This window comes from Schistocerca nitens, chromosome 1 (assembly GCF_023898315.1).
Source record: "Schistocerca nitens isolate TAMUIC-IGC-003100 chromosome 1, iqSchNite1.1, whole genome shotgun sequence".
Taxonomy (NCBI): domain Eukaryota; kingdom Metazoa; phylum Arthropoda; class Insecta; order Orthoptera; family Acrididae; genus Schistocerca; species Schistocerca nitens.
In genome coordinates, this window is record NC_064614.1 from 401,232,484 (window position 1) to 401,245,881 (window position 13,398).

A 13,398-nucleotide genomic window follows, 5' to 3' on the forward strand; every position below is an offset into this window, starting at 1 on the left:
CTCGCCTGCGATGGTCTCCAGGGGTAGCACAGAAGCGTCATGACAGCTGACACCGTTCATCAGCAGCCCACGTTTCCCGATCGCGATTCAACTCCAAACGCAGCCGTTAGTGTTGTGGTGTTATTGGCAGCCTACGCATGGGACGGTGATTCCCTTTTCCAAATGCTGCTTGTCTCCGACCAATCTCACGAGATGATCAAGAATGTTGCAGAGAAAGCCACGTCGCTCTCCGATGGCATGCGCAGATCCGAAGGTGGTAAGGTGTTCGTCTCGCACAATAAGGCGATCCTCCTTCATACATCTATGCAAACATCCGGCCACTATCATATCCGAATGCCCCACAAGTATTGACATTGCACGATTCAGCCAGCCGGGCAAAGGGAGTATCACAATCAGAGATGGGCATTATTCGAATATGTTTCCATTTAGATAATTATTAGAATAAATAGATCATTCCAATAAATTTGTTGGTAAATAAATTATTTGCGAATAAAGGGATTCTTACTCTCTGCGAATACAAATAATTATTTGTTACTTATTATTTGTAACTTAAATAACGAATAACGTAGAAGGCCGTAGTATTTTCGTTATTTACTTCTTGTATAGAATTCTATAGCTAGTCGTTCTTTGAAGGCCCCAGTTTAGTTTCTATTAGGTAAATAAATTATTAAGGGTTTGTCCAGAAATTTGACTTAGTGGGTTAGGTTCCAGACTACAAGGTTTAGATTCCCCATTGATCCTAAGATTTCTGTTAATTTTCCCTTCTTTCACCTCTGTCAGTGCCATGTTAAGATGTACCATGTTTTGGAGTACACGATTTTAGTCGTCATCCAGGGACTATAATCTCTGCACCAGGGCACACTACTCGCAGCACGTCCACATGCATGACTGTTATTTTGTAACCTTTGAAAGACATATTGCGACAGCTATAAAATTGACTGAGACTTGTATTACTAATAGAATTAACACAGTGTTTCAGACAGTAGACATTGAAGAGGAGCAAATTCTTGTCTCCGTCTGTCTGCGTTTCATTAATTTGATAGATTGTTTTTCAGTGCTTACAGAATTCAGTGAAAATTACAGAGAACTTCGTCAGTACGAGCACACTATTGATTTTCTGTCGACTTGATGTTGCATATTCTAGAAAGACATTGGAGAAATTAACTGTGTCGCTTTTATATCCCCTCCTGAGGCAAGATGGCCAACAATAGCAAATTACCTTCAATATCTTGGGAAGTCTGGGATGGTCCCCCATATGTTGCATCTGAGACACATTAAGTTACCTTGCTGGTCATTGAAATATCTGTCTCATACAGGAAGTCCACGAACCCACGGGTGTGGACGAGCTTTGTCCTCTTGTGTGAAAAATAAATGCTGTGGAATTATCACATTAGAGTTAACAACCGAGGATGCAGGGTGGCAGTGATGTACCGTTGTCATCTGAGTTTCTTGAATGACTATCGTTTGTGACCTGAAATCATATCCGCGCACCATGGAGCTTTATGTAACCCCAATATGTATGTGTTTTTGGAAATTTGTGGTAAGACCTTATGGGACCAAACTGCTGAGGTCATCGGTCCCTAAGCGTATACACTACTTAATCCAAATTTAACTTACGCTAAGGACAACATACACACACCCATGTCCGAGGGAGGGCTCGAACCTCCGACGAAGCGAGCCGCGCTGACCGTGACAAGACGCCATAGAACGCGCGGCTCGGAGTCATACTTGCGTATGATGGTCGACAGAAGTAATGCGGAACCGAAATTTATCAATGAAGATAGTGACGTCACTAGGACACCACTTCAAATGCCGCCGTCTGTTTTTGTGCTAACAACAACGTAGGGCCTACACACGAGAACTGTGTTATACTGGCTGCTGGTACCCTGCGAGCAATTGTATGGGATGACGCTTGGGGGTTTTATTCAGTCCATTGTACCCCTTCACGGATGTGAAGTGGTATATTGGTGATCCTCTTTTCGAGCTAGACTTGATTGATCTGAACTTCGATCTTCAGAATGCTTTTTGTTTCCATACAGCCCCTTACTGGGGCACAACTTTATGCGAATGCCCCTTATGCCAGGATATTGTACGATAGATCCGCAATAAGACTTGATCATAAATGTGCCCAGTGTTTGTATCATTGTCACACTCGTGCACGTGTTATTCTGCGTGGTGCTGTGCAGTTGTTAATAAACATGACATCGCGCATGTCCTTAAGATACCCTGGTACTCCAGCTAAAATGGTCGTATAGCGAGAAAATTAAATAACTTTGGTTACCGTCCTAACTGTCACGACCATTGTAACTGTAATCATCTGCTTCTCTGCCTATGGTGCAGAAGTGAACGAAATGACGTCGAAGTTTAGGATTATTTCCTCGGAGTAGTTAACGGATGTTGTCAATCAGTGTATAACGGTCGTTAACGCCAACGGAACGAAGCACAGTAAATGCCAGAAGAAAAAAATAAAGTGGAAGTACCGGTGATACGACTGGGTGCAGAAATTACAACATACTCTGCCGTTTACTTAACAGAATGTATTTGAAAGTGGGGGTCGTAAATGATGTTCCAAGACCATTGCTTGTGGTCTTCCACATGCAGTCTTGAGGTACGATTGGATGCGTTCTTTGTGAGATGATCCTTTATGCAGTTCATACCTTTTCCATTGCGGCTGTTATCCTCAGAAAAAGCTTCTTTACCTTCTTCTCACGGTAGTCCTAGAGTTGTAGGCGCATCTCGCATCTCTGTCTCCAAACGACTCAATCTAGCTATTCTTCCTCATCCTCTTCTATTCCTCTTCTCTCCAACGCTTCTTTGATATCTCTTAGTCACCCTTCTCGCAGTGTCCTCCTCCTCCTCCTTTCAGGAGGGTGCCATGCACATGCTCTTTGGACATCTGTGCTTTCCTATTCTTCTGACATGCTTTAACCATCCTAGCTGCCTTCCTTCTATTCTGTCCGTAATACTACACTACTGGACATCAAAATTGCTACACCAAGAAGAAATGCAGATGATAAACGGGTATTCATTGGACAAATACATGATACTAGAACTGACATGTGATTGACAAACTGCCTATTGGCTTCTGTCTCGGGTTCTTCGGCCGACGTTCATCTAATGATTTTTCTGACGTTTCGCCAGCACGAGTGGCTGGCATTGTCAAAGCTTCACCCTCCATTGCCGGTGGTGAACAGTTCACCACCGGCAATGGAGGGTGAAGCTTTGACAATGCCAGCCACTCGTGCTGGCGAAACGTCAGAAAAATCATTAGATGAACGTCGGCCGAAGAACCCGAGACAGAAGCCAATAGGCAGTTTGTCAACAAGTGGCCACGAAAGCCTTAACAATTTTGACATGTGATTACATTTTTACGCAATTTGGGTGCATAGATCCTGAGAAATCAGTTCCCAGAACAACCACCTCGGGCCGTAATAACGGCATTGATACGTCTGGGTATTGAGTCAAACAGAGCTTGGATGGCGTGTACAGGTACAGCTGCCCATGCAGCTTCAACACGATACCACAATTCATCAAGAGTAGTGACTGGCGTATTGTGACGAGCCAGTTGCTCGGCCACCATTGACCAGACGTTTTCAATTGGTGTGAGAGCTGGAGAATGTGCTGGCCAGGGCAGCAGTCGAACATTTTCTGTATCCAAAAAGGCCCGTACAGGACCTGCAACATGCGGTCGTACATTATCCTGCTGAAATGTACGGTTTCGCAGGGATCAAAATGGTTCAAATGTGTCTGAGCACTATGAGACTTAACTTCTGAGGTCATCATTCCCCTAGAACTTAGAACTAGTTAAACCTAACTAACCTAAGAACATCACACACATCCATGCCCGAGGCAGGATTCGAACCTGCGACCGTACCGGCCGCGCGGTTCCAGACTGCAGAGCCTAGAACCGCTCGGCCACTCCGGCCGGCTTCGCAGGGATCGAACACATCTGAAATGTATCACATCTGAAATATAACGACCACTGTTCAAAGTGCCGTCAATGCGAACAAGAGGTGACCGAAACGTGTAACCAATAGCACCCCATACCATCACGCCTGGTAATACGCCAGTATGGCGATGACGAATACACGCTTCCAATGTGCGTTCACCGCGATGTCGCCAAACGCGGATGCGACCATCATGATGCTGTAAACATAACCTGGATTTATCCGAAAAAATGACGTTTTGCCATTCGTGCACCCAGGTTCGTCGTTGAGTACACCATCGCAGGCAGTCCTGTCTGTGATGCAGCGTCAAGGGTAACCGCAGCCATGGTCTCCGAGCTGATAGTCCATGCTGCTGCAAACGTCGTCGAACTGTTCGTGCAGATGGTTGTTGTCTTCCAAACGTCCCCATCTGTTGATTCAGAGATCGAGACGTGGCTGCACGATCCGTTACAGCCATGCAGATAAGATGCCTGTCATCTCGACTGCTAGTGATACGAGGCCGTTGGGATCCAGCACGGCGTTCCGTATTACCCTCCTGAACCCACCGATTCCATATTCTGCTAACAGTCATTGGATCTCGACCAACGCGAGCAGCAATGTCGCGATACGATAAACCGCAATCGCGATATGCTACAATCCGACCTTTATCAAAGTCGGAAACGTGATGGTACGCATTTCTCCTCCTTACACGAGGCATCACAACAACGTTTCACCAGGCAACGCCGGTCAACTGCTGTTTGTGTATGAGAAAACGGTTGGAAACTTTCCTCATGTCAGCACATTGCAGTTGTCGCCACCGGCGCCAACCTTGTGTGAGTGCTCTGAAAAGCTAATCATTTGCATATCACAGCATCTTCTTCCTGTAGGTTAAATTTTGCGTTTGTAGCACGTCATCTTCGTGGTGTAGCAATTTTAATGGCCAGTAGTGTATAATGGTTCTGCATTCTTCCTTTCTCTGACTTCCTGGTTTGTTACGCTGTCAAGTCGGGAAATGATAGTTATTTATGATTTTCTTTCCTGTTTGTTCGTTTAGTCTCACCTGACAACCTGAATTTCTCTCGGAAGTAGTTTATTTTGAGCAGGTAGATTTCTCTCTAATTTTTTTCTGTGTAGCTTCTCTTTGCGTACTGGTGTTCCCGTTCCAGTTGTTGTTGTTGCTGGTAACGACGACGACAGATTTTTTCCATCTTACTTTTTGGAAGAGTCGCGAAAACTGCAACAGAATTATGACTCTGGAGTTGTAGTCTGTAGACTGGGGTTTAGTTCTACGTGCAGACAGCAGTACTGAGACGTTTTGTTGTGTCTTACATCGTAATTGGAAAATACGAGAATGGTTGCTCCAACAAGATTACGGCTGTTTCCTTTCCGTGTACTGAGCCGGGTGAACCCGACGTCGATGTTTCGGTAAGCACAAGACTTTGTTTTAGTTCGGTAGTTGCAGAGAACCTGGCAGAATGATCAGCTGTGGTGTGACGCTGAGTGTGTGGCGGCGACTGTTGCAGGAGGCAAGGGTGCGGGCGCAGACGCGAGCGGCCTGGGCCCGCTGCCCGAGGGCTGGGAGCAGGCCACCACGGCCGAGGGCGAGCTCTATTTCATCAACCACCAGACGCGCACCACCTCCTGGTTCGACCCCCGGATACGTAAGTAGCTCACTGCTGTGGGTGGCCTGTACTCTGCCCCTCTGCCGCGACAGGCAGCTTGCGCTTGTAACTCTTGAGCTCTGGCGCTTTGACGCAAAATGCCTTCACTAATTCGTTTCACTTAATCCTCACTCTCAGATGATAATTAGCACCTTTATCGTCTCGTATTAAATGACGCAGAGGGACTGTCATTCAGAGCGGAAGTAGTGATGTCATTTGGGCAATTTTCTTCTCAATCTCCCTCACACTATTATTTGAACGATCATTTAGTGCCTGGTTCTTCGTTTTCATGGTTAGAAACTAAAACACTGCACTGTCTAACACTTCAAATATTTTTCTGAGTAGTAAACACATCGTTAGGTTAAAGTAACGGAAAAACGGGAAGATTCGGAGACACAATTTACTGAGACACCCCTAGGCTGTTTGAACGCCCAATCAAAAATAACTTGCTCTTCGGTGCACATTATCGTCATTCATTCGCGGCATGTGGCCTGGAAGTGCATTTGTTTAGGGTAAGTAACTGTAGTCAGTGTCACTATAGTGTAACATTCATGCTTTTGATGGAAAAGGGACAGGTTCAGATCCGGTGCTGCCAAATGACCTGCATTGATACACCCTAATATCGTGTTGGAGATCCTTTTGCCCGGCGGAGTGCAGTAATTCGTTGAAAGTCCCCTGCAGAAATATTGACACATGCTGCCTGTACAGACGTCCATAACTGCGGAAAAGCTGCTGGTGCACGATATTGTGCACGAACCAACCTCTCGATGATATACCATAAATCTTCGATGGGACTCATGTCGAGCGATCTGGGTGGCCAAATCATTCGTTCGAATTGTTCAGAACGTTCCTCCGACCAACTGCGAACTCGTTGTTTGGGAACATGAAGTCATGAGTGACTGTAAATGGTCTCGAAGTAGCCGAACGTAGCTATTTCTAGTCAATGATCGGTTCAGTTGGGCCTGAGGTTCCAGTCCATTCCACATAAACACAACCTACACCATTATGAAGCCACCACCAGCTTTCACAGTGCCTTGTCGACAACGTGGGTCCATGGCTCCGTGGGGTCCCCGCCACACTCAAACCTTACAACTAGCTTCCTACCAACTGAAATCAAGGCTCATCTGACCAGGCCACGGTTTTCCAGTCGTCTAGGGTCCAAACGATATGGTCACGAGTCCAAGACAGGCTCTCTAGGCGGTGTCGTGCTATTAGCAAAGGCATCCATCGTATGCTGCCATTGCCCATTAACCACAAATTTCGCCACTCTGTTCTGAGGGGTATGTTCATTCTCCTTCCCAAACTGATTTCTGCTGTTATTTCACGCAGTATTGTTTTTCTGATATCACCGACTACTCTACGCCGCTGCTCTCCTTCGTTAAGTGAAGACCGTCGACCACTGCGTTGTCCGTGGTGAGAGGTAACACCTGAAATCTGGTATTCTTGGCGCACTCTTGACACTGTGAAAGTCGGAATATTGAATTCCCTAGCGATTTCCGAAATTAAACGTTCCATGCTTTTAGCGCCACTCCGACTACTGTTCCGCGTTAGAAGCCTCTTAATTTCCGTTGTGCAGCCACACACACACACACACACACACACATCGGAAACCTTTTCACATGAATCACCTGAGTAAAAATGACAGCTCCGCCAATGAACTGTCGTTTTATACCTTGTGTAGCCGATAATATCGCCATCTGTATCTGTGCATATCTGACTTGACTTTTGCACCTCAGCGTATATCAGTTTCCTCACATAAAATACTGTAGCAGGTCTTTCTGTGTGTGGTCCAAGTTCCATTGAGCTGTGTTTCTCGACAGTGACACGTCCATGTAGAAGTTACTTTCATCCTTTAGCTCTGCATTCCAGCGTATTGCTCTATAATCATTGCAGAAACTGAAGTTAAGATTAAGTTTTGGTGAAAAATTAAAATAGGTAAGCATGGGGATTTGAAGCCACGACGTCCTGGTCCGCAAGTAATCGTCACATCGTTGAGACAAATTTGCAGTTGAAGGTAGTAAACAACGTGATGATTGTTGACCTCTACTTCTCGAAAAATAAGGGCTAGTGACCTGAACTTATTTGGACGCATTTAGAGACTCAACTTATTAACGTCCTTCTGGCATCACCATACACAGGGGGGAAAATCATTTTGTAATAATTACCCCGTTGAGGTTTATCCTCACATGTGATGCCAGTATTCTGTTGCAATATAACGCGCCGAGCATTCATTCCATAATAGTCAATGACTGCACACAATTCTGTGTCAGATACCAGAAACACCGTGCCTCGAGTCCAGCCGGTTTATTCATGAGCCATGCCTCGTCGTCAACGGGTTATTTGTGACCGCGTCATTGCTCTTGAGGAGGAAGGGAATTTGATGGCGTCGCAGACTGGGGCATGGTATGGTGTTGGTGAGTCCACCGTGTAACGAGTGCTAAAACGATGTCGTGTTACTGGAAATGCAATAGGTGTTTTACCTTGTAACAACATAGTTCAGGATAATGAACTAGTATACACATCACGGCAAAATACTTCTTTTAAACGCATTAAATTTGATACACACTGCTCTGTTTTCCGATTCGGTTGACACGGTCCGGTTCTAGGGCAAATCTACGGGACTTAATGGGAAGCTGTATGATGATCGTGGACTTTGCTGATTAGTGTTTCCTGTAGCGGAATGTAATATTTTTCTACGAATCAATATTTCCTAAAGCGAATAATGGTCCAGTGCGGTTACATAGTCCACGTGGTATCTGTTTCGTCCTCAAATAAATCACCGAGTCAGCTCTGTGATTGTGTGCACATGGCATTTTCGGGATGGATTTGTCCCTGTGGACTTAGTGTGCTCCACAGAACAAATGACTATCTTGATACTATCTGGAATACTGATATTATGGGTAATTCCATGAGTCCATCGGTGTAACAACTGTATTCTGAAGGATGAATTTATTTCTAGCAGTGTTAGTCTGCAGTAGACATCTGGTGCAGGAGAGGTTTGCAAAACAGCCGCCTCGCTTCAGTCCTACTAAAAACTTATGGGGCGGATTCGAAAGAGACCATACGGGAAAAAAGGCCTGACGCGTAGCTAAGAAACGTATCAGTTGCTGCCTGAGAGGAGGTGACAGGAAGTGATATGGTTTTTACTCACCTGATACACTCACTTATTCGCAGGACGCAAGTGGTCATTGGAGTGAAAGACCGTTTGAGGTCCTAAAATCTTATTAAGAACCGTGAGCGGTTCATTCTCTTAATTTTGTGTTTTCTATGGACTAACCAAATTTTCGCTGTAACGCATAAAATAATTATCAAGTTGGATTCGATCCGAATCCTACCGTCGCGTAGCTGCTTATCAGTCTCTTCACTAAGCCACCGAACTACGAAGTCACTATAAAGCCTTAATAATTTGTGTGAATGGACAGCATGGATACTCTGTGCCGATACTAGCGAACTCACATACAAAATCACGTATGTTGATTCTGAGAGAAGATACGGGCTGCCTCGGCGGCTGCTTTTAAGCAGGCAGTGAAGGTTCGCGTGGAAACAAGCGCGCAGAGTCCCATCGATATCTGGCGTGACTCAGGACGACGGCATGCGCGGTTCGATACCGCAGTGGCTGGTTACCGTCTTCCTGCGTTTGTTCAGTTGCTTTCAGGCCACGGGAGAAATAGTTTCCGTCTCTGGATGCCCACTGCATAGGAATGCACTATCCTGCACGAGGCAACGCGACAGAACGCACAGCCGCCTGCTTCGACCAACATTGTTGGGGCAGAATGCACGGGAGTTGTGAGATTGATTCTAATATCTGCTCTATCATACTTCGCTCTCCACGGCTGTTACTTCGAGAATGAGCTAGTAAAATTCGGTTCTGTGTGCTGTGTGTGTGAATTATTATGGGACTTAACTGCTAAGGTCATCAGCCCCTAAGCTTACACACTACTTAACCTAAATTATCCTAAGGACAAACACACACACACACACCCATGCCCGAGGGAGGACTCGAACCTCCTCCGGGACCAGCCGCACAGTCCATGACTGTAGCGCAGCAGACTGCTCGGCTAATCCCGCGCGGCAAATTCGTTTCTTCCTTTAAACAGTTGTCACTACAAATACAGGGCAACTGTGTGTCAACTACACGGCCCAGTCACATTAGTGTGACCTCAGCCTTTGTTCGACGTCAACGCCTAATAATTACACAAGACGGCAGGTGGCAGCACTGGCACTGGGGTGATGTATAAAACGTGTCGGCGGAAACAACAGTGCAGTCTTCGTGAGGCGGAAACGGAGCGATTTATCTGACGTCTAAAAGAGCATGATCATTGGCTTTCCGATCAAAGGTGGAAATGGTCAAGTTTGTAAGCGTTAAAGTACGCGTGGCAAAATGGCCCTATTCAAAGATGGCGCCGAGGTAAATGTGGTGTACCGCGGGCCATGGATGACAGCTGAACGACGGCTGTGGAGACGTGTACAGGCGGGCAGACATGCAATTGTTGAGCAACTGACCGCTCAGATGAACCAGTCAAATCCGCTTCGTAAGTTTTCAATCGGACTGAGTCGCGGTCTACTCTACGACCGTTCAGCAAACGTTGGTGCGTATGGGCCTCGGCAGCAGGCGCCTGGTTCAAGCACGCATACTGACTGCTGTTCACCGGCGACGGAGGCTGGAATTTGCACTGCAGTGCCGCAGCTGGGCGTCTAGTAAGAGGCCACAGGTGGCCTCTGCAGGTGAATTAAGTTTTATCCTCCGTCGGACAAATGATCGTTGGTGTGTACGGCGTGAGACCTCTGAAAGCTGCAAATAGGAGGGAGAGTTAAGGTCTGGGGAATGTTTGCTTGCCATTCCCTGGGTGATCTCGTCATATTGGAAGGCACAGTGGATCAATACAAGTGTGTGTCTACCACTGGGGACCATGTCCACCTCTACGTGCAGTTTCTTCGGGCCGATGGCATCTACCAGCAGGGCAGTGCAACGTGTCAAACAGTTCGCGGTGTACGTGCGTGGTTCGAAGAGCACCAGGGTGAGTTTATCATAGTCCTTTGGCCACCAAATTCCCCGGATTTCAAACCAGTTGAGAATCTATCGGACAACCTCGATCTGGCTGTTGGCACCATGATTATCAACCGAGAAACGTAGCGCAGCAGACCACGACACTGCAGTCGGCGTTGCCCTCCGCATCTCTGTCGGTGCATTCCAGCACCTCACTGACTCTCTACCTGGTAGCCGGCATGTGAATAGAGTATGCATGTTTATCGTTGTCGCTCATCTCAGACTGCTTCTCATTCCCTCACTCTTCCATTTGTCATTTTTCACTTTTTGGCTACCAGTGTTCGTATATCTCTGCCTCACCTACCCGGAGCGCAAAATTTTCAGCTTCATTCGTGAGGTGTTTGTGTTGGCTCTCTTCAGATGCCACTCCAGGTAAGCATGTACTTTGAGCAGAATTTCTGTGTTGAATTTTTGACTCAGTCCCCTGACGGTTCAAGAAGCAACTCATTACAAACTGGTGCTTATGGGTTAGTTTCCAATGTCACATATACGATTATTTGCATGATAGGTTTTTATATTATTTGTCTATTCACCATTACTAGTACCTTCGCGGTCCAAGAAAGCGTTTTGTACGATGCGCACATTCTGATTCAGGAAAAGAACATGATTGTAATTACGATTTGTCTGTATATGTGGTACCTCTTCTGTAACATCGGTAATCAATCATCAAAATGACTGAATTTCAGAGGAACATTGTTCCTGCGTTTATAGAGAGATGCAATTTCAGTAGTGCTGAAAACATTTAAATATAACAAATATAATACTGAAAGAAAGCAGATTCGGCTCAACCGAAGCATCTAGAGTGAAAAATTTAAAAAAAAGTTGAGCTGCGCAGTTAAAGTAAACTAATAATTTTGAAGCCAGTGTGACTGACATAATCCCTGTTTAAAAATAGACGTAGAGAAAAATTCGTTATGGTCAACTGGTAATAGATTCGAGGATATCCAATACACAAAGGCGATGTTACAAAAGGGGAAAAAATGTAAACGATCAAAAGGGTACGACTTGCAGATAACGCAAGTACAAATAAAGTCATAACTTGATACCAATGCAGCTGCGTTACTGAGAAAGAAATGGGCGATTTGTGACGTCTTCCTCTCTGAATGAAGACCCACTTTACAAACCAGCGAGAAGTCTGACGTATTTCCTACACTGTCTTTCGAGCTTGGCCCTCTATTTGCCGATGTTCACTTATGCAAGGTAGTTTCAGGTGAGTCACCTATTCATCTTTCCAACACGTTCATATTCGACGGTTTAATTCTGACGAGAACGAGAAAGAAACGGTATTTACTCGGATATTCTCAATTAGACGTGATTCGGTGGTATCGTGTTGAAATACGGATGCAGAGTGGTAGGTTAAGTAGAACGAATTTAGCCTAAAGCTATTCATTACTGTTGGCAACATTGGCCATTCGAAGTTTAGAGTCGCAGTAGTGTGTATTTTCCTGGATAGGAGACACAGGATTACTTATAACTATGTTTTGTTATGCTCTGTCGTTAAACTTGTGTTCCTGCCAACAACGTCTCAACGTTAGTAATCGATAGGATCTCGTTGACGCTCACCAACATACAGTGGGCTATGTCTGTTGTTGGTGTCAAAACAGGAGTTCGGTGCATGATAAGCAAATAAGTATTTTTGTTCTGAAACTCGATTCTCAATATTTATCCTTAACGTATTCCAAATTTAGTCGATAGTCTGTGCCGCCGCCTGTACGCTTAACCAACAGGAATTCTGAGGTGCTACAATGCCGAGATTACACCCGGGATGCTGTACAAGAAGTCACCGTCTTTTCCTTCAGTGGGGATTGCAAGAACCAAAGCATGTCTTTTAAATGTGGCGGTTTCCATTGAAATTAGTCTTCTGACATCCCGTGTGTTAAAGTACTAACTGCAAAGGCGAGCATTTCGCTACAGACATATCACGCCAAAGTATCAGAGAAGATGGAGTCCTAAGAAATTAAGTTTTGATGGCAAAATATCAGTAAAAGTTGGCTACTTTCTAGAGCTTAACTTATTCTTACGCTGATGTAATGAAGAGGGGCCAGAAACCAAATACCAGCTGTCACGTCGGACGTACGAAATCATCAGCAGTGCAACTGAAGTTGGGGAGGAGGGGGGTGACCATTCTGAACAAATTTTAACACGTCATTCATGACCGCTCTTGTGGGGTATTGTAGACGCGGAGGCCTCTTTACGGCATCACGTGGAAAGGAGCTTTATCCAGCCTGGAGTGGATACTACGTTGGACTTCTCGTAATCCCCCTAAGTGGCCTTTGCTCGGTTCCTACTATGCTGGCTTAAGGCTTACAGGCATTCCAATGACGGCAGATTATTTCCAGCACCTGTTGGAAACGAACTTTTGTAAGGTCCCAACAGAGCGCAACACCATATGGAGAAAGCCCATTAATGGGAGGAGTAATTGACCACAGAAAGGCTTGCGTTCTGCTCTGGATGTTGATTGTCTGGAAAGGCTGAATGTTAAAAGAATTTCTTGTAGTTTGTCAAATCAAGAAGTCGCCAGACGGCCATCTCGGTTCTAGAAGTCAAGTATTGGACTCTCTGAGGGAGAAGTGTTGTTTTAACGGAGTTGACTGCGTCAAGTCTGGAGTGAGCGATCAGTACAGTTATTCTGCCAGTAAGGCAATCTCTGAACGAGGAATGGAATTCTCCTTCATCTTCCGGCTTTCTCGTCGAGTGTTGCTGATTAAGTGTGCGAAAACACTCTCAACAGGAGGAAACCTCCCGGCGGAGCGTAGAGCCATTA

The 13,398-nt window shown here is 45.6% G+C and overlaps 1 protein-coding gene across 3 annotated transcripts in view; it reads left to right on the plus strand.

The window, feature by feature from the left end:
- LOC126249560 (transcriptional coactivator YAP1) overlaps nt 1-13,398 on the plus strand; it is a 364,909-nt gene that overhangs the window by 283,929 nt on the left and 67,582 nt on the right. For 2 of the 3 annotated variants that reach the window (XM_049951227.1, XM_049951234.1), the window contains exon 3: nt 5,450-5,587. The exons of the other annotated variant lie outside the window; for it this stretch is intronic. In XM_049951227.1, coding sequence (XP_049807184.1) covers nt 5,450-5,587 — 138 coding nt within the window. The remainder of the gene's footprint in view (nt 1-5,449; nt 5,588-13,398) is intronic. 3 annotated transcript variants of the gene reach the window in all.